This window comes from Hemiscyllium ocellatum, chromosome 38 (assembly GCF_020745735.1).
Source record: "Hemiscyllium ocellatum isolate sHemOce1 chromosome 38, sHemOce1.pat.X.cur, whole genome shotgun sequence".
Lineage (NCBI taxonomy): Eukaryota > Metazoa > Chordata > Chondrichthyes > Orectolobiformes > Hemiscylliidae > Hemiscyllium > Hemiscyllium ocellatum.
The window spans coordinates 32,974,870-32,999,449 of record NC_083438.1 but is presented as its reverse complement, the minus strand read 5'-3'; the positions used below and the strand labels follow the sequence as shown (position 1 = coordinate 32,999,449).

Here is a 24,580-nt window from a genome sequence, read left to right as displayed (position 1 = left end):
TCCCTCAGTACTGACCTTCCGACAGTGCCGACTCCCTCAGCACTGACCCTCCGACAGTGCGGCGTTCCCTCAGCACTGACCCTCCGACAGTGTGGCACTCCCTCAGCACTGACCCTCCGACAGTGCGGCACTCCCTCAGCACTGACCCTCCGACCGTGCGGCGCTCCCTCAGCACTGACCCTCCGACAGTGCAGTGCTCTCTCTGCACTGACCCTCCGACAGTGCGGCACTTCCTCTGCACTGACCCTTCGACAGTGCGGCACTTCCTCTGCACTGATCCTTCGACAGTGCGGCACTTCCTCAGCACTGACCCTCCGACAGTGCGGCACTCCCTCAGCACTGACCCTCCGACAATGTGGCACTTCCTCAGCACTGACCCTCTGACAGTGCAGTGCTCCCTCTGAACTGACCCTTCGACAGTGAGGTGCTCCCTCAGTACTGACCTTCCGACAGTGCCCATTCCCTCAGCACTGACCCTCCGACAGTGCGGCACTCCCTCAGCACTGACCCTCCGACAGTGCAGTGCTCCCTCAGCACTGACCCTCCGACAGTGCGGCACTCCCTCAGCACTGACCCTCCGACAGTGCAGCACTCCCTCAGCACTGACCCTCTGACAGTGCAGTGCTCCCTCAGCACTGACCCTCCGACAGTGCCCACTCCCTCAGCACTGAACCTCCGACAGTTACCACTCCCTCAGCATTGAACCTTCGACAGTGCGGCGTTCCCTCAGCACTGACCCTCCGACAGTGCAGCACTCCCACAGCACTGACCCTCCGACCATGCGGCACTCTCTCAGCACTGACCCTCCGACAGTGTCCACTCCCTCAGCAGTGACCCTCCGATAGTGGCCACTCCCTCAACACTGACCCTCTGACAGTGCGGCACTCCCTCTGTACTGACCCTCCAACAGTGCGCACTCCCTCAGCGCTGACCCTCGGACAGTGCGGCACTCCCTCAGCACTGACCCTCCAACAGTGCGGCACTCCCTCAGCGCTGACGCTCCGACAGTGCGGCACTCCCTCGGCACTGATTCTCCGACAGTGCGGCACTCCCTCAGCACTGACCCTCCGACAGTGCAGTGCTCTCTCTGCACTGACCCTCCGACAGTGCCCACTCCCTCAGCACTGAACCTTCGACAGTGCGACACTCCCTCAGCACTGACCCTTCGACAGTGCGGCACTTCCTCAGCACTGACCCCCTGACAGTGCGGCACTCCCTCAGCACTGACCCTCCGACAGTGCGGCACTCCCTCAGCACTGACCCTCTGACAGTGCAGTGCTCCCTCAGTACTGACCCTCTGACAGTGCCCACTCCCTCAGCACTGAACCTTCGACAGTGCGGCGTTCCCTCAGCACTGACCCTCCGACAATGTGGCACTTCCTCAGCACTGACCCTCTGACAGTGCAGTGCTCCCTCTGAACTGACCCTTCGACAGTGAGGTGCTCCCTCAGTACTGACCTTCCGACAGTGCCCACTCCCTCAGCACTGACCCTCCGACAGTGCGGCACTCCCTCAGCGCTGACCCTCCGACAGTGCAGTGCTCCCTCTGTACTGACCCTCCGACAGTGCGCACTCCCTCAGCACTGACCCTCCGACAGTGCGGCACTCCCTCAGCACTGACCCTCCGACAGTGCAGCACTCCCTCAGCACTGACCCTCTGACAGTGCAGTGCTCCCTCAGAACTGACCCTCCGACAGTGCCCACTCCCTCAGCACTGAACCTCTGACAGTTACCACTCCCTCAGCATTGAACCTTCGACAGTGCGGCACTCCCTCAGCACTGACCCTCCGACAGTGCAGTGCTCCCTCTGCACTGACCCTCCGACAGTGCGGCGCTCCCTCAGCACTGACCCTCCGACCATGCGGCACTCCCTCAGCACTGACCCCCCCGATAGCGCGTCACTCTCTCAGCACTGACCCTCCGACAGTGTCCATTCCCTCAGCACTGACCCTCCGACAGTGCGGCACTCCCTCAGCGCTGACCCTCCGACAGTGCAGTGCTCCCTCTGTACTGACCCTCCAACAGTGCGCACTCCCTCAGCACTGACCCTCCGACAGTGCGGCACTCCCTCAGCACTGACCCTCCGACAGTGCAGTGCTCCCTCTGCACTGACCCTCCGACAGTGCGGCACTCCCTCAGCACTGACCCTCCGACAGTGCAGCACTCCCTCAGCACTGACCCTCTGACAGTGCAGTGCTCCCTCAGCACTGACCCTCCAACAGTGCCCACTCCCTCAGCACTGAACCTCCGACAGTTACCACTCCCTCAGCATTGAACCTTCGACAGTGCGGCACTCCCTCAGCACTGACCCTCCGACAGTGCAGTGCTCCCTCTGCACTGACCCTCCGACAGTGCGGCGTTCCCTCAGCACTGACCCTCCGACAGTGCAGCACTCCCACAGCACTGACCCTCTGACCATGCGGCACTCTCTCAGCACTGACCCTCCGACAGTGTCCACTCCCTCAGCAGTGACCCTCCGATAGTGGCCACTCCCTCAACACTGACCCTCTGACAGTGCGGCACTCCCTCTGTACTGACCCTCCAACAGTGCGCACTCCCTCAGCGCTGACCCTCGGACAGTGCGGCACTCCCTCAGCACTGACCCTCCAACAGTGCGGCACTCCCTCAGCGCTGACGCTCCGACAGTGCGGCACTCCCTCGGCACTGATTCTCCGACAGTGCGGCACTCCCTCAGCACTGACCCTCCGACAGTGCAGTGCTCTCTCTGCACTGACCCTCCGACAGTGCCCACTCCCTCAGCACTGAACCTTCGACAGTGCGACACTCCCTCAGCACTGACCCTTCGACAGTGCGGCACTTCCTCAGCACTGACCCCCTGACAGTGCGGCACTCCCTCAGCACTGACCCTCCGACAGTGCGGCACTCCCTCAGCACTGACCCTCTGACAGTGCAGTGCTCCCTCAGTACTGACCCTCTGACAGTGCCCACTCCCTCAGCACTGAACCTTCGACAGTGCGGCGTTCCCTCAGCACTGACCCTCCGACAATGTGGCACTTCCTCAGCACTGACCCTCTGACAGTGCAGTGCTCCCTCTGAACTGACCCTTCGACAGTGAGGTGCTCCCTCAGTACTGACCTTCCGACAGTGCCCACTCCCTCAGCACTGACCCTCCGACAGTGCGGCACTCCCTCAGCGCTGACCCTCCGACAGTGCAGTGCTCCCTCTGTACTGACCCTCCGACAGTGCGCACTCCCTCAGCACTGACCCTCCGACAGTGCGGCACTCCCTCAGCACTGACCCTCCGACAGTGCAGCACTCCCTCAGCACTGACCCTCTGACAGTGCAGTGCTCCCTCAGAACTGACCCTCCGACAGTGCCCACTCCCTCAGCACTGAACCTCTGACAGTTACCACTCCCTCAGCATTGAACCTTCGACAGTGCGGCACTCCCTCAGCACTGACCCTCCGACAGTGCAGTGCTCCCTCTGCACTGACCCTCCGACAGTGCGGCGCTCCCTCAGCACTGACCCTCCGACCATGCGGCACTCCCTCAGCACTGACCCCCCCGATAGCGCGTCACTCTCTCAGCACTGACCCTCCGACAGTGTCCATTCCCTCAGCACTGACCCTCCGACAGTGTCCATTCCCTCAGCGCTGACCCTCCGACAGTGCGGCACTCCCTCAGCGCTGACCCTCCGACAGTGCAGTGCTCCCTCTGTACTGACCCTCCAACAGTGCGCACTCCCTCAGCACTGACCCTCCGACAGTGCGGCACTCCCTCAGCACTGACCCTCCGACAGTGCAGTGCTCCCTCTGCACTGACCCTCCGACAGTGCGGCACTCCCTCAGCACTGACCCTCCGACAGTGCAGCACTCCCTCAGCACTGACCCTCTGACAGTGCAGTGCTCCCTCAGCACTGACCCTCCGACAGTGCCCACTCCCTCAGCACTGAACCTCCGACAGTTACCACTCCCTCAGCATTGAACCTTCGACAGTGCGGCACTCCCTCAGCACTGACCCTCCGACAGTGCAGTGCTCCCTCTGCACTGACCCTCCGACAGTGCGGCGTTCCCTCAGCACTGACCCTCCGACAGTGCAGCACTCCCACAGCACTGACCCTCTGACCATGCGGCACTCTCTCAGCACTGACCCTCCGACAGTTGCCACTCCCTCAACACTGACCCTCTGACAGTGCGGCACTCCCTCTGTACTGACCCTCCAACAGTGCGCACTCCCTCAGCGCTGACCCTCGGACAGTGCGGCACTCCCTCAGCACTGACCCTCCAACAGTGCTGCACTCCCTCAGCGCTGACGCTCCGACAGTGCGGCACTCCCTCGGCACTGATTCTCCGACAGTGCGGCACTCCCTCAGCACTGACCCTCCGACAGTGCCCACTCCCTCAGCACTGACCCTCCGACAGTGCGGCACTCCCTCAGCACTGACTCTCCGACAGTGCAGTGCTCTCTCAGCACTGACCCTCCGACAGTGCCCACTCCCTCAGCACTGACCCTCCGACAGTGCGGCACTCCCACAGGACTGACCCTCTGACCATGCGGCACTCCCTCAGCACTGACCCCCCCGATAGCGCGTCACTCTCTCAGCACTGACCCTCCGACAGTGTCCATTCCCTCAGCACTGACCCTCCGACAGTGTCCATTCCCTCAGCAGTGACCCTCCGAGAGTGGCCACTCCCTCAGCACTGACCCTCTGACAGTGCGGCACTCCCTCTGTACTGACCCTCCGACAGTGCGCACTCCCTCAGCGCTGACCCTTGGACAGTGCGGCACTCCCTCAGCACTGACCCTCCGACAGTGCGGCACTCCCTCAGCGCTGACGCTCCGACAGTGCGACACTCCCTCGGCACTGACTCTCCGACAGTGCGGCACTCCCTCAGCACTGACCCTCCGACAGTGCGGCACTACTCAGCACTGACCCTCCGACTGTGTTGAGTTCTGAGGTCTTATCCTCAGATGTTGTTATGTTTAGAATTAACACAACATCCTGAACAAATGAGTATTTTCAGACACACCCTGAATAGGGTGTTAGCACTGTCACTGTTGACTGAAATATGATAGCACACAGCAACACACACACACACACACACACACACACACGCACACACTCACACAGACAGATACACAGTAGTGGGTCACTGCTTGAATCACTGTGGGAGAAGGATCAACCAGCATCAGTATGAAAGCTGATCCCTGAATACTGACCATCCTAAACACACAGTGCCCCTCTGGCTGGAATCGGGGATCTGCCACACGTCAGTTTCTGACTCACTAGCCCTGGCTGCTAACTCTCTGCTGGTGCTGGACCGGGGTGCACAAAGTCTGAAGTCCCACAGCACCGGGTTCAAGTCCCGAGGGTTGATTGGAAATCACAAGCGTTCGGAGCGTTGCTCCTTCATCAGGTGAAGTGGAGGGAGGCGCACAGGGACAGGATTTATAGGTGGGGGGAGATAATGGCAATGGAGAGCGTCAGCAGACGATACAAATGGGGTCAACACGCTGAACAACAAGTCTCTGCAGGGGATCAGACAGTGAGGCTAAGGTAGTAGGATTTCCAAAGATCTGTCTTTAATTAATCAGATTATAAATCTTGTTATTCAGCCTATCAACACTCCACACCCTACTTGTACAGTCTGTTGACATTATTTCTCAGCTGATAAACCCTGTGCCAGTGCGCTTACCTCCACCTCACCTGACAAACGAATGTCGCTCCGAAAGCTTGTGATTTCCAATAAATCTGTCGGACTATGACCGAGTGTCGTGTGAGTTCAGACGTTCCCCTGCCCCTTTAAGAGATGTTGCTGCTCAGTCAAATATAAGGAGGAAGTGAAAGTGAATCAGTTGACGACACAGAGCAGAGTGGAGGGGAACGTGCCTGAACTGGTAACAGGTCCTCTCAGGGAGTCGGCCTTTCCCATCCAGGCTCTGTCAGACTCCCAGGGTCAGACAAGGCCTGTTTCCATAAGGCACTGTGGTCCCAGGGTCACAGTGTGACAATACACCCTCACGCCACACTCTCCACCCCCTCCAGCAGTCTCTAAAGCAGCAATGATTAGACCCAAGTCCCAATTCGTGCAGTGATTCCATCAATATCTGTTTGCTCAAAGTTTTCTTCGCATCAGCCCTGAATATTTACAGCACAATGCAGTTGTAACTAACACAGGGGATCCCCCCTCCAGGGGTATTTACACAGAGTGTAACTAACACAGGGGATACCCCCTCCAGGGGTATTTACACAGAGTGTAACTAACACAGGGAATCCCCCCTCCAGGGGTATTTACACAGAGTGTAACTAACACAGGGGATTCCCCCTCCAGGGGTATTTACACAGAGTGTAACTAACACAGGGGATTCCCCCTCCAGGGGTATTTACACAGAGTGTAACTAACACAGGGGATTCCCCCTCCAGGGGTATTTACACAGAGTGTAACTAACACAGGGGATTCCCCCTCCAGGGGTATTTACACAGAGTGTAACTAACACAGGGGATACCCCCTCCAGGGATATTTACACAGAGTGTAACTAACACAGGGGATACCCCCTCCAGGGGTATTTACACAGAGTGTAACTAACACAGGGGATCCCCCCTCCAGGGGTATTTACACAGAGTGTAACTAACACAGGGGATACCCCCTCCAGGGGTATTTACACAGAGTGTAACTAACACAGGGAATCCCCCCTCCAGGGGTATTTACTCAGAGTGTAACTAACACAGGGGATACCCCCTCCAGGAGTATTTACACAGAGTGTAACTAACACAGGGGATACCCCCTCCAGGGGTATATACACAAAGTGTAACTAACACAGGGGATACCCCCTCCAGGGATATTTACACAGAGTGTAACTAACACAGGGGATACCCCCTCCAGGGGTATTTACACAGAGTGTAACTAACACAGGGGATACGCCCTCCAGGGGTATTTACACAGAGTGTAACTAACACAGGGGATACCCCCTCCAGGGGTATTTACACAGAGTGTAACTAACACAGGGGATTCCCCCTCCAGGGGTATTTACACAGGGTGTAACTAACACAGGGGATACCCCCTTCAGAGGTATTTACAGAGAGTGTAACTAACACAGGGGATACCCCCCCAAAGGGGTATTTACACAGAGTGTAACTAACACAGGGGATACCCCCTCCAGGGGTATTTACACAGAGTGTAACTAACACAGGGGATACCCCCCCACCAGGGGTATTTACAGAGAGTGTAACTAACACAGGGGATACCCCCTCCATTGGTATTTACACAGCGTGTAACTAACACAGGGGATACCCCCTCCAGGGGTATTTACACAGAGTGTAACTAACACAGGGGATACCCTCTCCAGGGGTATTTACCCAGAGTGTAACCATCACAGGGGATAACCCCTCCAGGGGTATTTACACAGAGTGTAACTAACACAGGGGATACCCCCTCCAGGGGTATTTACACAGAGTGTAACTAACACAGGGGATACCCCCTCCAGGGGTATTTACACAGAGTGTAACTAACACAGGGGATACCCCCTCCAGGAGTATTTACACAGAGTGTAACTAACACAGGGGATACCCCCTCCAGGGGTATTTACACAGAGTGTAACTAACACAGGGGATCCCCCCTCCAGGGGTATTTACACAGAGTGTAACTAACACAGGGGATACCCCCTCCAGGAATATTTACACAGAGTGTAACTAACACAGGGGATACCCCCTCCAGGGGTATTTACACAGAGTGTAACTAACACAGGGGATACCCCCTCCAGGAGTATTTACACAGAGTGTAACTAACACAGGGGATACCCCCTCCAGGAGTATTTACACAGAGTGTAACTAACACAGGGGATACCCCCTCCAGGGGTATTTACACAGGGTAACTAACACAGGGGATCCCCCCTCCAGGAGTATTTACACAGAGTGTAACTAACACAGGGGATCCCCCCTCCAGGGGTATTTACACAGAGTGTAACTAACACAGGGGATCCCCCCTCCAGGGGTATTTACACAGAGTGTAACTAACACAGGGGATACCCCCTCCAGGGGTATTTACACAGGGTAACTAACACAGGGGATCCCCCCTCCAGGAGTATTTACACAGAGTGTAACTAACACAGGGGATCCCCCCTCCAGGGGTATTTACACAGAGTGTAACTAACACAGGGGATCCCCCCTCCAGGGGTATTTACACAGAGTGTAACTAACACAGGGGATAACCCCTCCAGGGGTATTTACACACGGTAACTAACACAGGGGATGCCCCCCGTATATCATAAATCTCACCCCGGCCCACGCCAGCAGATACCTGAGACAGACTGACAAATACTTGGTCAATCAGGGGTTTTTATATGAGGAGGGGGGGAGCAGGCTGGGGTACAGGGGTTGGACACCCCTCTGGGGGAGGGGAGGGGTTCAGGATCCCCAGGCAGCTGGAAGCACAGCTCCCAATGGTGGAGAGCTGGGAATCCAGGAATACTTGAGAGAATGGGATTGGAGGGAGTTACACACAGAGTGAGGGAGTGTGGGGGTTACAGAGATAGGGAGGGGGTGTAGGGGCTGGAGGGGATACAGAGATAGGGAGGGGGTGTAGGGGCTGGAGGGGATTACGGAGATAGGGAGGGGGTGTAGGGGCTGGAGGGGATTACGGAGATAGGGAGGGGTGTGGGGGTGGAGGGGGTTACAGAGATAGGGAGGGGGTGTAGGGGCTGGAGGGGGTTACAAAGATAGGGAGGGTGTAGGGGCTGGAGGGGGTTACAGAGATAGGGAGGGTGTAGGGGCTGGAGGGGGCTTACAGAGATAGGGAGGGGGTGTAGGGGCTGGAGGGGGTTACAGAGATAGGGAGGGGGTGTAGGGCTGGAGGGGGTTACAGAGATAGGGAGGGGGTGTAGGGGCTGGAGGGGGTTACAGAGATAGGGAGGGTGTAGGGGCTGGAGGGAGTTACAGAGATAGGGAGAGGGTGTAGGGGCTGGAGGGGGTTATAGAGATAGGGAGGGGGTGTAGGGGCTGGAGGGGGTTATAGAGATAGGGAGGGGGTGTAGGGGCTGGAGGGGGTTATAGAGATAGGGAGGGGGTGTAGGGGCTGGAGGGGGAATGAATGTTAGTGAATGGCGTTTGGATAATGAAGGACAGGGAGTTGACATCATAAAAATAACATGGAATTCAGGAGAAACGTCTTGTCACAGGGAGTGGGGAATGTGGGACACACTCCCAGAGGGAGTGGGGAATGTGGGACACACTCCCAGAGGGAGTGGGGAATGTGGGAAACACTCCCAGAGGGAGTGGGGAATGTGGGACACACTCCCAGAGGGAGTGGGGAATGTGGGAAACACTCCCACAGGGAGTGGGGAATGTGGGAAACACTCCCAGAGGGAGTGGGGAATGTGGGACACACTCCCAGAGGGAGTGGGGAATGTGGGAAACACTCCCAGAGGGAGTGGGGAATGTGGGACACACTCCCAGAGGGAGTGGGGAATGTGGGAAACACTCCCAGAGGGAGTGGGGAATGTGGGAAACACTCCCAGAGGGAGTGGGGAATGTGGGACACACTCGGGATTATTCTGCAGGTTGTTCGGTGAGTGGAGAACAGGTTCCTAATCCTTTATACCTTCGAGGTAACTCCGACTACCATCTTGTCCCAGGTGGGATCCGAGCTGCTGCCCCTCTCTCTTTCCTACTTATCTCACCCCTCTCTCTCTTTCCCTCTCTCTCCCTTTCTTGCTCCCTCTCTCTTGTTCTCTCCTGTTGTTTAGGTCCTTCTTTCCTTTCTCTCTCTCTCTTTTCTGTTTATTTCACCTTTCTCTCTCTTTCTGTTTCCTGCTGTTTATTCCACCAGTTCCTTGTCTCTCTCTCTCTCTCTCTCTCTCTCCTGCTGTTTCTCTTTCTCTCAGTATTGAGCCTGAAACCTGCTTTATAAAGCTGCCGTCTGTCTTGCAAAACCAGCTGGTGTAACTGAACCAGTTGTTCGTTCACTTCAGAATTAAATCAGAAAGGGAGGAGCCATGTTCAGTCAAACCCAGAGCCTCTGAAATCCCCCAGTCAGTAACGCCCTGAAATTCAGAAAATTCAATGTGAGGGAGAGCTCACAGTTTCATGAGGGAGACCAGGAGAGAGAAGATCCTAAAACAGGGAGGAAGGACCAGCGATAACTCCAGGAGGGAGCCAGTGCGGAGTTAGCCCAGAGGGAGAGCTCAGTAACCCAGCGACCAGGACCATTATTGCCTCTGTTAGAGTTCACAAGGTAAAGAGCTCTGTGGTTCCCTGTTCAACATTTCAGCTGGGGAAGTCTTAAAGGGGTCATCTCGCTCATTATATGTCCTCCTGCAGAAAATTACCAGCTCCCACTCTGAAGGTCAGCGCAGCCATTATTTACAATGGACAACACCGGACTGTACCTGTTAACCTGCATTCCCATCCCTCCCACCCCAACCCCAACCCCAACCCCAACACATACACTCCTTCTCACTGCTACTCTAACATGCTCAGTTTAACTGCCTCGCACTCTCCCTCTGTCACTCTCTCACTCTCTCTCTCCCTCTGTCAGTCTCACACACTCTCTCTCTGTCGCTCTCTCACAGTCTCTCCCTCTGTCACTCTCTCACTGTCTCTTTCTCCCTCTGTCACTCATTCACTGTCTCTCTCTCTCTCTGTCACTGTCTCACACTCACACTCCCTGAGTCACTCCCTCTCACTCTCTCTCTGTCACTCACACACTCTCTCTCCCTGAGTCACTCTCTCACACTCTCTCTGAGCCACTCTCTCCCTCTCACACTCTCTCAGTTTGTCACTCTCACACTCACTCCCTCTCACACTCTCTCCCTCTCACACTCTCTCTCTGTGCCATTCTCTCACACTCTAACTCTCACACTCGCTCGCTTTGTCACTCTCTCACATTCACTCTCTGTCATTCTCTCTCTGTCACTTTATCTCTCTGTCACTCTCTCCCTCTGTCACTCTCTCACACTCTCACTGTGCCACTCTCTCCCTCTCACATTCTCTCTCTCTGTCAGTCTCACACTCTCTCCCTCTGTTACTCTCTCACACTCTCTCTGTCACTCTTTCTCCCTCTGTCACTCTCTCACACTCTCTCTGTCACTCTTTCTCTCTCTGTCACTCTCTCTCTGTGCTACTCTCACACTCGCACAGTGCTCTGTCATTCCCGTGCTCTGTCTCAGTCACTGTCACATGCCCTGTAATTCTCTCTCACATCCTCTCCCGCTGTGACTTCCATTTTACTCTCCCTCTCACTCTCTCTCTCACTCTCACACTTCCACACTGTCGGAGGGTCACCCTCACTATCGTTCCCTCAGATTCTATTTTCTCTCCCTCTCTCTCTCTAATCTCTTGCACACATTCACTCTCTCTCCCACACACTTCCTTTCTCCTTCTCCCTCATTCACTCTCACTGACTTACTCTCACTCACTCACTCACTCTCTCCACCCCATTCCTAACCTTTAACCTCCGTTACACTCATTCCCCTTCCTGCTCAACAAATCTCCACCTCCTCACATTTCCCTCCATCGCATTGAATCCCTTTGGCACTCTTTTCTTTTTCGTTCTTGTTATCTTTCGCTCATTACTCTCCAATACTCTGTTCTTCCCTGGGATTCTCACTCATCCCCGGCCACAGAATATCCAGCAGAAAGGGTCAGTGCTGAGGGAGTGGGCACTGTCGGAGGGTCAGTGCTGAGGGAGTGGTCACTGTCGGAGGGTCAGTGCTGAGGGAGTGGGCACTGTCGGAGGGTCAGTGCTGAGGGAGTGGGCACTGTCGGAGGGTCAGTGCTGAGGGAGTGGTCACTGTCGGAGGGTCAGTGCTGAGGGGGTGGGCACTGTCGGAGGGTCAGTGCTGAGGGAGTGCCACACTGTTGGAGGGTCAGTGCTGAGGGAGTGCCGCACTGTCGGAGGGTTAGTGCTGAGGGAGTGGGCACTGTCGGAGGGTCAGTGCTGAGGGAGCGTCGCACTGTCGGAGGGTCAGTGCTGAGGGAGTGCCACACTGTTGGAGGGTCAGTGCTGAGGGAGTGCCGCACTGTTGGAGGGTTAGTGCTGAGGGAGTGGGCACTGTCGGAGGGTCAGTGTTGAGGGAGTGCCGCACTGTCGGAGGGTCAGTGCTGAGGGAGTGCTGCACTGTCGGAGGGTCAGTGCTGAGGGAGTGGGCACTGTCAGAGTGTCAATGCTGAGGGAGTTCCGCACTGTCGGAGGGTCAGTGCTGAGGGAGTGCCGAACTGTCAGAGGATCAGTGCTGAGGGAACGCCGCACTGTCAGAGGGTCAGTGCTGAGGGAACGCCGCACTGTCGGAGGGTCAGTGCTGAGGGAGTGGGCACTGTCGGAGGGTCAGTGCTGAGGGAGTGGGCACTGTTTGACGGTCAGTGCTGAGGGAGTGCCACACTGTCGGAGGGTCAGTGCTGAGGGAGTGCCGCACTGTCGGAGGGTCAGTGCTGAGGGAGTGGCGCACTGTCGGAGGGTCAGTGCTGAGGAAGTGCCGCACTATTTGACGGTCAGTGCTGAAGGAGTGCCACACTGTCGGAGGGTCAGTGCTGAGGGAGTGCCGCACTGTCGGAGGGTCAGTGCTGAGGGAGCGCCGAACTGTCGGAGGGTCAGTGCTGAGGGAGTGCCGCACTGTCGGAGGGTCAGTGCTGAGGGAGTGGGCACTGTCGGAGGGTCAGTGCTGAGGGAGTGCCGCACTGTCGGAGGGTCAGTGCTGAGGGAGTGCCGCACTGTCGGAGGGTCAGTGCTGAGGGAGTGCCGCACTGTCGGAGTGTCAATGCTGAGGGAGTGCCGCACTGTCGGAGAGTCAGTGCTGAGGGAGCGCCGCACTGTCGGAGGGTCAGTGCTGAGGGAGTGCCGCACTGTCGGAGGGTCAGTGCTGAGGGAGTGCCGCACTGTCGGAGGGTCAGTGCTGAGGGAGTGCCGCACTGTCGGAGGGTCAGTGCTGAGGGAGTGGGCACTGTCGGAGGCTCAGTGCTGAGTGAGTGCCGCACTGTCGGAGGGTCAGTGCTGAGGGAGTGCCGCACTGTCGGAGGGTCAGTGCTGAGGGAGTGCCGCACTGTCGGAGGGTCAGTGCTGAGGGAGTGGGCACTGTCGGAGGGTCAGTGCTGAGGGAGTGGGCACTGTCGGAGAGTCAGTGCTGAGGGAGTGGGCACTGTCGGAGAGTCAGTGCTGTGGAATGGAGTTGGATCTGTGGGATTATTTCAGAATGAAGAACACTCAGTGTGGAGATGGAGAGTGCTGGATTCACTTGGGGATTCGTTGAGGAAGGAGCTGGTGCTGTGACTGTGGGTCGAGCGATGCCCTGTGGTGCTGGCATCGTACCCACCCTGGTTCACTGTGAACAAGCAGGAGGTGAACTCAGTGCTGGCACTTGACGGTGTTTGTGGAGAGTCCTCTGTGTTTGCCTGCGGCAGTGGGAGATGACAGTGACGGTGAGAGAGAATGCAATCAGTATTTACAATCAAACAGACTGCGAGAGTGAGAGAGAGCATTGTTCACCCAACAGAAAACAGTCCCGTTTCACAACAGGCCGGGCCTCTGGTGGTTGATGGACAGACGACCCATATTAAAGCAAATATCTGTGATTGATCCAGGGAAGAACTGGAAGGGTGGGTGGGGAGAGACCATTCTCCCAGGTCACTGATTCCGGGACTCGGGATAGAGTTGACAAAGTCACCACCTCAGGAGTGAGATCAGGGAATCATTTCCCCCTCCCCGCCCCACACACACTCACTCTCTCACACACACACACACACTCATATATTCACACACACACTCACATGTTCACATACACACTCACATGTTCACATACACACTCACGCTCCGATAGTGCGACACTCCCTCAGCACTGACCCTCCGACAGTGCCCACTCCCTCAACACTGACCCTCCGACAGCGCGGCGCTCCCTCAGCACTGACCCTCTGACAGTGCCCACTCCCTCAGCACTGACCCTCCGACAGTGCCCACTCCCTCAGCACTGACCCTCCGACAGTGCGGCACTCCCTCAGCACTGACCCTCCGATAGTGCGGCACTCCCTCAGCACTAACCCTCTGACAGTGCGGCACTCCCTCAGCACTGACCCTCCGACAGTGTGGCACTCCCTCAACACTGACACTGCTGTGGTAAGAAACTCCAGTCTGTGTTGAGTGAGCTCCTTATCCCTGGAAGCTGCCTCAGTTTTCCAAAGATGGAGCACAACTGCAAATCCTAATGCCACCCGGAAAGGAACGATGGAGCCAGTAGTTGGGAGTTTAACCTTCTGTATGACAATCCTACAGTGTGGGAGCAGGCCATTCGGTCCATCATGTCCGTAGTCACCCTCAGAGCCCAGATCGAGCACCTGAATGTCTTCCTATCATGCCACAATTTCCCATGGCTAATCCACCCTAACCTGCACATCCCTGGGCACTATGGGACAATTTCCAATGGCCAATCCACCCTAACCTGCACATCCCTGGGCACTATGGGACAATTTCCAATGGCCAATCCACCCTAACCTGCACATCCCTGGGCACTATGGGACAATTTAGCATGGCCAATCCCCCCTAACCTGCACATCCCTGGACACTATGGGACAATTTAGCATGGCCAATCCACCCTAACCTACACATCCCTGGACACTATGGGACAATTTAGCATGGCCAATCCACCCTAACCTGCACATCCCTGGGCACAATGGGACAATTTAGCATGGCCAATCCACCCTAACCTGCACATCTTTGGATTGTGGGAGGAAACCCACACAGAGACGGGGAGAATGTGCAAACCCCACACAGACAGTCACCTGAGGCTGGAATCGAACCCGGGACCCTGGCGCTGTGAGGCAGTAGCGCTAACCCCAGAGTCTGTAAGGGATTGTTCGCCTGCCTGATCTAATTCCTGTCACCCCACACCCCGTCCGAACTGCTCTCCCATCCCTCGGGCTGCACTGTCAGCCCCTGGACGTCAGTGTGTCATTGTTACACGCTTCGATTCCGGCAGACGCTGACCCAGCACTTTCCGAAAGAAAATTCCGATAACCGGAATGACAGGACACACCCTGGCCTCTTATTAAACATCCCGGGGTGTGTCAACCACTTACAAATGGTCCCTACATAGCAGCTGCAGGACCAGACGCAGGTTACAGTGAGAGTAAGGACAGGGTACAGGGATTGTAAAATGTCCGTGTGCTGGCTAGTATCAGCCAGGAGGAAGAAGGGCCACGCTGCTCTGGGATAGAGAGGCTGGGGGACCTCAGCACCATGATTTGTTGAGAAAGTGTGGCTCCTTTAAACAGTTTCAGTACAATCTATGAAGATCTCGTTAAACAAGTCGATTGAGTCACAAGACAGGATCAGGTTTCTCCCAGAGACAACCAGAGATTGCTATCTCCCTCAGGGGCACACCAGATCTGCCTGACAGATTCACTGTTCACCCTCAACACCACTGAAGGCAGTTTCGCTGTCTGTCCCTCAGCACTGACCCTCCGACAGTGCGGCGCTCCCTCAGCACTGACCCTCCGACAGTGCGGCGCTCCCTCAGCACCGACCCTCTGACAGTGCGGCACTCCCTCAGCACCGACCCTCCGACAGTGCGGCGCTCCCTCAGCACCGACCCTCCGACAGTGCGGCACTCTCTCAGCACTGACCCTCCGACAGTGCCCACTCCCTCAGCACTGACCCTCCGACAGTGCGGCGCTTCGTCAGCACTGACCCTCCGACAGTGCGGCGCTCCCTCAGCACTGACCCTCCGACAGTGCGGCACTCCCTCAGCACTGACCCTCCGACAGTGCAGCACTCCCTCAGCACTGACCCTCCGACAGTGTTGTCAGGGAGATGGAGTGATGGTGATGGCTCCCAAAGTTGAAGCTGTTGTGAATGACAGGGAGAAACTCTGAGTTTCCGATCAGACCACTGCTGAAGGCAAGTATAAATGTGTTTGAAAACTGTCAAATCCTTTGCATCTTTTTGATCTTTTATATTTGTGACAGGGAGTGTAAAGTTTGTACATTTACAGGTGATAGATTAGAAATACAGGTTTACGGTGTTAACTGAGGCTGAGATCTGGGTGTCTCTGGCTGGGCCCAGACATTGTTACCCATCCCTAATTACCCAGAGTGCAGTTCAGAGTCAGCCATATTGCTATGGCTCTGGTGTCAAATATAGGCCAGACCAGGTAAGGATGGTAGATTTCCATCCCCATCAGTGAACCGGGAGATTTTATACAACATTATTGACAGTGGGTGCACAGCCACCCTCCCTCCATTCTTGTCTGACGCCCGATTTTGATATAATTCCAACGTCACCATCTGCCCGATTTGTACCTGTGTCCCTGGGACGTGAGACAGGGCTCCCGGAACACTGACCCAGTGACGTTACCGCGTTGGGAGCAGGAGTTTACAAGAATTCAGGGAAAAGTAGCAACGACGATGAAGCAGCCATTCTCCAGCTGCCACCTTCTGGGCGAACAAATTGCATTTCCGTAGCGCCTACGTGGCAAAACAGCCCAGGGTGTTTCGTAGGAAGCCAAAATGGCTCTGTTAACGTTGGGCCATCAAGCCAGGACTCCCCAGGTACCGGCCACAGAGATAAGGAGGGGTGGAGGGGGTTACAGAGACAGGGAGGGGGTGTAGGGGCTGGAGGGAGGTTACAGAGATAGGGAGGGGGTGTAGGGGCTGGAGGGAGGTTACAGAGATAGGGAGGGGGTGTAGGGGCTGGAGGGGGTTACAGAGATAGGGAGGGGGTGTAGGGGCTGGAGGGAGTTACAGAGATATGGAGGGGGTGTAGGGGCTGGAGGGAGTTACAGAGATATGGAGGGGGTGGAGGGGCTGGATGAGGTTACAGAGATAGGGAGGGGGTGTAGGGGCTGGAGGTTACCGAGATAGGGAGGGGGTGTAGGGGCTGGAGGGGGGGGGGTTACAGAGATAGGGAAGGAGTGTAGGGGCTGGAGGGGGTTTACAGAGATGGGGGGGTGTAGGGACTGGAGGGGGAGAGGGGTTTACAGAGGCAGGGAGGGAGTGTAGGGGCTGGGGGGGTTACAGAGGCAGGGAGGGAGTATAGGGGCTGGAGGGGGGTTACAGGGACAGGGAGGGGGTGTAGGGGCTGGAGGGGGTTACAGAGATAGGGAGGGGGTGTATGGGCTGGAGGAGGTTACAGAGATAGCGAGGGGGCGTAGGGGCTGGAGGAGGTTACAGAGATAAGGAGGGGGTGTAGAGGCTGGAGGGGGTTACAGAGATAGGGAGGGAGTATCGGAGTGGGGGCCAGTGGGATGGAGGAAATGGGATTCGGTGTGAATCAGAAATTTCACTGCCATGGGGAACTGTATTTTGATTGTGTGGTCCCTCGTGTTGTTGCATTTCCCCCATGGGGCCCTGTACACGAGGGGGAGCATGTTAGTGAGCAGAACTGATGGACAGGAAGAGGAAATGGCGCCTGCCTATTGGCTCAGTAAACCTTGGCAATGGGGTAGGGAGCTCTGCTCGTGGGTGTGAGGTTACCTTGGCCTCTCTGTAGCTTTATGATCATTTGCTTTGCAAATCAGAGACTCATGGTCATAGGACCGAGCTCAGAGAGCACATCACACACACACCCACTGCAATCATCTGTACCTCCCCTCACCCCACCCAAACTCCAGTCCAACCTCTCCCTGATCCAATACCAGCACTGTCGGTGCTGAGGGAGCGCCGCACTGTCGGAGGGTCAGTGCTGAGGGAGAGCCGCACTGTTGGAGGGTCAGTGCTGAGGGAGTGGGCACTGTCGGATGGTCAGTGCTGAGGGAGTGCCGCACTGTCGGATGGTCAGTGCTGAGGGAGCACCGCACTGTCGGAGGGTCAGTGCTGAGGGTGCGCCGCACTGTCGGAGGGTCAGTGCTGAGGGAGTGGGCACTGTCGGAGGGTCAGTGCTGAGGGAGCGCCACACTGTTGGAGGGTCAGTGCTGAGGGAGCGCCGCAGTGTCGGAGGGTCAGTGCTGAGGGAGTGGGCACTGTCGGAGGGTCGGTGCTGAGGGAGTGGGCACTGTCGGAGGGTCAGTGCTGAGGGAGTGGGCACTGTCGGAGGGTCAGTGCTGAGGGAGTGGGCACTGTCGGAGGGTCAGTGCTGTGGGAGTGGGCACTGTCGGGAGGGTCAGTGCTGAGGGAGTGGGCACTGTCGGAGGGTCAGTGCTGTGGGAGCGCCGCAGTGTCGGAGGGTCGGTGCTGAGGGAGTGGGCACTGTCGGGAGGGTCAGTGCTGAGGGAGTGGGCACTGTCGGGGGGTCAGTGCTGAGGGAGTGGGCACTGTCGGAGGGTCAGTGCTGAGGGAGTGCCGCACTGTCGGGGGGTCAGTGCTGAGGGAGTGGGCACTGTCGGGGGGTCAGTGCTGAGGGAGTGGGCACTGTCGGGGGGTCAGTGCTGAGGGAGTGGGCACTGTCGGAGGGGATGCTAACGAGACTGGCTGATTGTGGCGAAGCTGCTTTCGGGATTGTTATTTATTGACTGTTGTTTGCATTGTGTTTGCACACCGCCAGTCCCAGGAGAAAGGAGGGGTCGGGGTTCAAAGTTGACGACCTGTTCGCCTCCAAACGAAGAGTATGATCGATTTGGCGCGTGGATTGGCCAATGAGGTGATCGAGAAGGAGAAGGGACCCGAGGGAGCGGGAGCAGTGAAGGAGACCTCCCTGTGTCATTGGGTCCCTGAAGATACGGCAGACAGGAAGAGGGGAGTGGGTCATGACATTGAGAACACGTTGACTCTGTCCGTCACGGCATTGAGTCAGGTACTGCCCGCTCTCTGTCTCGATTAGCACCACGTTCTTCCGTCCGTGTTTCTCTAGAAGCAGGAGATACATTTCCAAGTCGGGATGGTGAGGGGCTCAGAGGGGAGCTTGCATGGGGTTGGTGTTCCCATCTATCTGTGGAACACTGCGTCCAGTTCTGGGTCACCCTGTAACAGAGAACGTGGAGCTGAAGAGGGGGCAGAAGACATGGACCAGGATATTGCTCAGAATGGAGGGTCTGAGCTACAGGGAGGGGCTGAACAGGCTGGGGCTGTTTTCCCTGGAGCGTCAGAGGCTGAGGGGTGACCTTCTAGAGGTTTATAAAGTCATGAGGGGCATGGATAGGATCAATAGGCAAGGTCTATTCTCTGGGGTGGGGGAGTCCAGAACTAGAGGGGCATAGGTTTAGGGGGAGAGGGGAGAGATTGAAGAAAAATACAAGGGGCAATATTTTTACATACAGTGTGGTTCGTGTGCGACATGACCTTCCTGAGGGAGTGGGGGGTCTGGGGACAGTTACAGTGTTTAAAAGACATTTATGTAAGGACAGGAGCAGGAAAGAGTTGGAGGGAGATGGGCCAGGAGTGGGACTAGTTTAGTTTGGGATTAAGGTCAGAATGGACTGGTTGGGCCGAAGGGTCTGTATCTGCGCTGGATGACTCCAGATGGAAGTGGCTGTGGGTTTGGAAGGTGCTGCCTGAGGGTCTTTGGAGAGTTTCTGCAGTGGGTCTTGTAGCTGGTACACACTGCTGTTACTGAGGGGTGGGGGGGAGGGAGGGGATGGTACACACTGCTGTTACTGGGGGGGGGGGGGGGGGTGGGGGGGAGGGAGGGGACGGCACACACTGCTGTTACTGAGGGGGGGGGTGGGGGGGAGGGAGGGGATGGTACACACTGCTGTTACTGAGGGGGGTGGGGGGAGGGAGGGGACGGTACACACTGCTGTTACTGAGGGGGGGTGGGGGGAGGGAGGGGATGTTTGTGGGTGTGGGGCCAATCCAGCGGGGGCTGCTTTGTCCCTGGATGGTGTCAAGCTTCTCGAGTGTTGTCGGAGCTGCCCCCACCCAGGGGCAAGTGGGGAGTATTCCCTCACCCTCCTGCCTTGGGCCTTGTCAATAGTGGGACAGGCTTTGGGGGGAGTCAGGAGGGGAGTTACTCGCTGCAGGATTCCCAGCCTCTGACCTGCTCTTGGAGCCGCTGGGATTATGTGGTGGGTCCAGTTGGGTTTCTGGTCCATGGGAAGCCCCAGGATGGGGGATTGAGTGATGGGAATGTTGGAAGTTGAGGGGCAGAGGGTTCGGAATTGACATTGAAAGATTAGTTCAGCTTTCTGATGTGATGTAGACGTGGTATGAAGTGCACTCTGTTATCCTGATGAATTCAGCGTCTCTGCTTGGTCTAGACACGGCCTGCCTCAGGACAGCGGGGAAGCTGGCTGGAGGGTGAACAGCGCGAGGCAGAACCGCGGAATTCTCCAGCGAGCCTCTCCCTCAGTGACCCGGAGCGGGAACAGGAGGAGATCGACCCTGAGGTAAGACGCGGCGAGGGAGCAGGGCGTAACAGAGCGGTCTAGGCCGTGGGGCGGTCACAGGGGGCTGACGGACACCACTGCAATCACATGGCTAGCACAAGGCCATTCGGCCCATCCTCTTCCAGCTGGTTTCACAGGAGCAGGAGGCCATTCAGCCCCTCCACCTCCAGCCTGTTACACAGGAACAGGATGAGAGCATTCGGACCCTCGAAGAGTTCTTTGCTCCCATGATTGTGATCACGCCTAATCTGTGATCTCTCACCAAATCTAAATATCTCCCTCAGCACTGACCCTCCGACAGTGCGGCACTCCCTCAGCACTGACCCTCCGACAGTGCGGTACTCCCTCAGTGCTGACCCCCTGACAATGCGGCACTCCCTCAGCACTGACCCTCCGACAGTGCGGCACTCCCTCAGCACTGACCCTCCAACAGTGCGGCGCTCACTCAGCACTGACCCTCCGACAGTGCAGCACTGCCTCAGCACTGTCCCTCCGACAGTGCGGTACTCCCTCAGCACTGACCCTCCGACAGTGCAGCACTGCCTCAGCACTGACCCTACGACAGTGCGGCGCTCCCTCAGCACTGACCCTCCGACAGTGCCCGCTCCCTCAGCACTGACCCTCCGACAGTGCGGCCCTCCCTCAGCACTGACCCTCCGACAGTGCGGCCCTCCCTCAGCACTGACCCTCCGACAGCGCGGCACTCCCTCAGCACTGACCCTCCGACAGCGCGGCACTCCCTCAGCACTGACCCTCCGACAGCGCGGCACTCCCTCAGCACTGACCCTCCGACAGCGCGGCCCTCCCTCAGCACTGACCCTCCGACAGCGCGGCACTCCCTCAGCACTGACCCTCCGACAGTGCGGCGCTCCCTCAGCACTGACCCTCCGACAGTGCGGCGCTCCCTCAGCACTGACCCTCCGACAGTGCGGCACTGCCTCAGCACTGACCCTCCGACAGTGCGGCACTGCCTCAGCACTGACTCTCTGACAGTGCGGCACTCCCTCAGCACTGACCCTCCGACAGTGCGACGTTCCCTCAGCACTGACCCTCCGACAGTGCGGCACTCTCTCAGCACTGACCCCCGACAGTGCAGTGAGCAGGGATTTTCTGGAAGAGGAGGTATACAGGAATTGTTTCGGTGTGGGTCAGTGATGGTCTGTCCCTGAGCTTTCTCCCAGGAGAGTATATGTGTTGTTCCCTCAGGGAGAGATGGAACTGGCTCTGGTCCACGGCGAACTGGAGACTGAGCGGAAGAAGCTGGTGATGGAGCAGCAGTTCCGAGAGGATCTTCGATCCCAAATTGCAGGCCTTGACCAGACACTGCAGCTCGAGAAAGACAAGGTAGGGCTGTTCAACAACGCTGGCTTCACTTCCCTTTCCTCTCCTCAGCCCTTCCTGGATCCTGGTCCTGGGAGTGTTTGATGGGGGACAGTGTAGAGGGAGCTTTACTCTGTATCTAAGCCCGTGCTGTCCCTGTCCTGGGAGTGTTTGATGGGGGACAGTGTAGAGGGAGCTTTACTCTGTACCCAACCCCGTGCTGTCCCTGTCCTGGGAGTGTTTGATGGGAGACAGTGTAGAGGGAGCTTTACTCTGTATCTAACCCCGTGCTGTCCCTGTCCTGGGAGTGTTTGATGGGGGACAGTGTAGAGGGAGCTTTACTCTGTATCTAACCCAGTGCTGTCCCTGTCCTGGGAGTGTTTGATGGGGGACAGTGTAGAGGGAGCTTTACTCTGTACCCAACCCAGTGCTGTCCCTGTCCTGGGAGTGTTTGATGGGGGGACAGTGTAGAGGGAGCTTTACTCTGTATCTAACCCCGTGCTGTCCCTGTCCTGGGAGTGTTTGATGGGGGGACAGTGTAGAGGGAGCTTTACTCTGTATCTAACCCCGTGCTGTCCCTGTCCTGGGAATGTTTGATAGGGACAGTGTAGAGGGAGCTTTACTCTGTATCTAACCCTGTGCTGTTCCTAACCCTGGGAGTGTTTGATGGGGGACAGTGTAGAGGGAGCTTTACTCTGTACCCAACCCAGTGCTGTCCCTGTCCTGGGAGTGTTTGATGGGAGACAGTGAAATGATTCTGTTGTGTGGTCTACTTATCGCTAAACCCTCAGAACGGTTTTACTGTGTTTATGAATAATCCGGGTTCTGAACTGGCTGTAGTTTCTCTCAGAGTGACTGCAGGAAAGGTGTTTTTTGTTTAGTTGTGGGTTTTGTTGCTTTTCCTGGTGTCTCTCTGCTGTCCATCCCTGGGACACTCTGTCCCTGAGGGGAGCCCTTCTCCAATGGAAGGTGGTCATCCTCTGCCATCATGTGGCCGGCCCTGGTATTGCAGGCCGCCAGCCATCCGATGAACCCTTGAGGTTCCAATGGGCCCAAGTCTCCATGTTGCTGCTCTGAAAGAGGCCATTCAGCCCACTGTGTGTTTGCTGACTCTCAGGGGGAGTACAATTGGCTGCTCTTGCGTTCTGTCCTTTCTCCAACTTCACTCCTTTTGCAGAATGGGAGGAGGGTTCGCTCGGAATGGTCAGTGGCGTCTCTCCCTGCCTCCTTCTGGCCATGTCTGTTGGATGGCGGGAGACCATTCGGCCCCTCGAGCCTGGTGCCCCATTCCACACGATTGTGGCTGATCCGACGTTCCCCACCTCCCCTTTCCCATGATTCCCCGACTGATCAGAAATCTATCTTGGCCTTAACTATACACAAGGACTCTGCCACCTCCCCACCCCCGCCCTCTGCCCCCCACCACCCCCCTCACTCACGGCTCTCTGTGGTCAGGGTGCTCCGAAGACCCGCCACTCTCAGAGGGAGGGGATTCCTGCCCATCTCCATCTGAAATTGGTGGCCCCTTTATTCAGAGACGGTGCCCCCCTGGGTCCTAGCCTCTCCCATGGGGAGGGGGGTAACACCCTCCCAGCATTGACCCTGTCCAGCCCCCTGTTTGTTTCAGTCAGATCCCCCTCTCATTCTCTCTAAACCCCCAGGGGGTAGAGTCCCAACCTGTTCAGCCTTTGCTCATGAGACTATCCCTCCATCCCCGGGACCCCCCTCTTTGAGCTGTCTCCAATGAAATGATATCTTTCCTTAAATAATGGGACCTGAACCGCTCCCAGTATTCCCGATGTGGTCTCCCCAGCACCTTGTACAGCTGCAGTAGGACTTCCCAACTCTTACATTCCCAACCCCCTTGAAATAAGGGCCGATGACCCTTCCCGATTCCCTGCTGCCCCTGTGGGGCCAGCTTGCTTGTGTTCTAGGCACGGGTTCCCCCATGTCCCTGTGTGTGTGTTGCAGCTTGTTGTAGTTTCTCTCCGTTGAGATAATAATTTTATTCTTCCACCATTCTTCCAAAGAGAACACCTTCCCATTTTCCCCCCAGCGCAGTCCTTGGACCGAGGTATTTTGCCCTGTCACGTGACGTGTCGCGACCTCTCCGTCGCGTTCCGAATCTCCACCAGTGTTAGCTCTGTCTCGGAAAAATACCAACCTCTGACCCCCCCTCCCTTCTTGAACTCAGACCGGCCTTGACTGGGGAATGTGGGAAAACGAGGGCTGTAGATGTCGGGGATCAGGGTCGGGAGTGTGGTGTTGCTGGAAAAGCACAGCAGGTCAGGCAGCATCCGAGAAGCGGGAGAATCGACGTTTCGGGCATAAGCCCTTCATCCCCTTTATCTCTCAGCCCCCCCCCCCCCCCGGCCCACAAGCCTCATTCCTGAAGAAGGGCTTATTCCCGGAACGTTGACACTCCTCCTCGGATGCTGCCTGACCTGCTGGGCCTTTCGATTTGGGAATATATCTTGTTACAGAAGGTTTTGAGGCAGGTCACTCAGACCGTAACGTTGCTATTCGGAGTAGGTAAGTGTATCAGAGATATTCCCCAGAGTGAATTAGCTGGTCCGACTGCCAAGTTTTAAAGAATCAGAATTTATTCACAAAATTACAGAATGGTTCAGGAAGAACAGAAAATAGAATACCGGATCACTTATCCCATCCAAAACCTGTCAGGCTAGCCCCAACTTAATGATGCTGTTCTGAAAATACTTGCATCAGCCCCAATCAACACATCCCTGAGCACAAAGAGTTAAAAATGAAACAAAACCTTACAGGTTCTAAGTCTGAGAGAGAGAGAGAGAGAGAGTACCTGGCTGGACTTTCCCCAGCAGCCTTTATTCACGCAGACACACGCACAGACTCACGCGTGGGCATACGGACCCCCACACGCGTGCACACATATACATGAACATGCACGCGCGCACACAGACACACGCCCACACAGACACATGCACAAACACACGCAGACATGCAGATGCACTCATAGACCCACTCGTGTGCGCACGCACATGCACACACAGACCCACACACACACACACGCAGACTCGTATAC

The 24,580-nt window shown here is 56.7% G+C and overlaps 1 protein-coding gene across 4 annotated transcripts in view; it reads left to right on the top strand.

Moving 5' to 3' along the window:
• The first annotated feature begins 10,002 nt into the window (after positions 1–10,002).
• The window catches only part of LOC132833889 (pleckstrin homology-like domain family B member 2), a 35,329-nt gene continuing 20,751 nt past the window's right edge, over positions 10,003–24,580 (top strand). For all 4 annotated transcript variants that reach the window (XR_009647124.1, XM_060852549.1, XM_060852548.1 and 1 more), the window contains exons 1-4: positions 10,003–10,190; positions 18,420–18,668; positions 20,071–20,199; positions 21,406–21,543. Coding sequence is in view for 3 of the 4 variants with exons in the window: in XM_060852549.1 (XP_060708532.1) it covers positions 18,483–18,668; positions 20,071–20,199; positions 21,406–21,543 (453 nt within the window). In the remaining variant the exon portion in view is untranslated. The remainder of the gene's footprint in view (positions 10,191–18,419; positions 18,669–20,070; positions 20,200–21,405; positions 21,544–24,580) is intronic.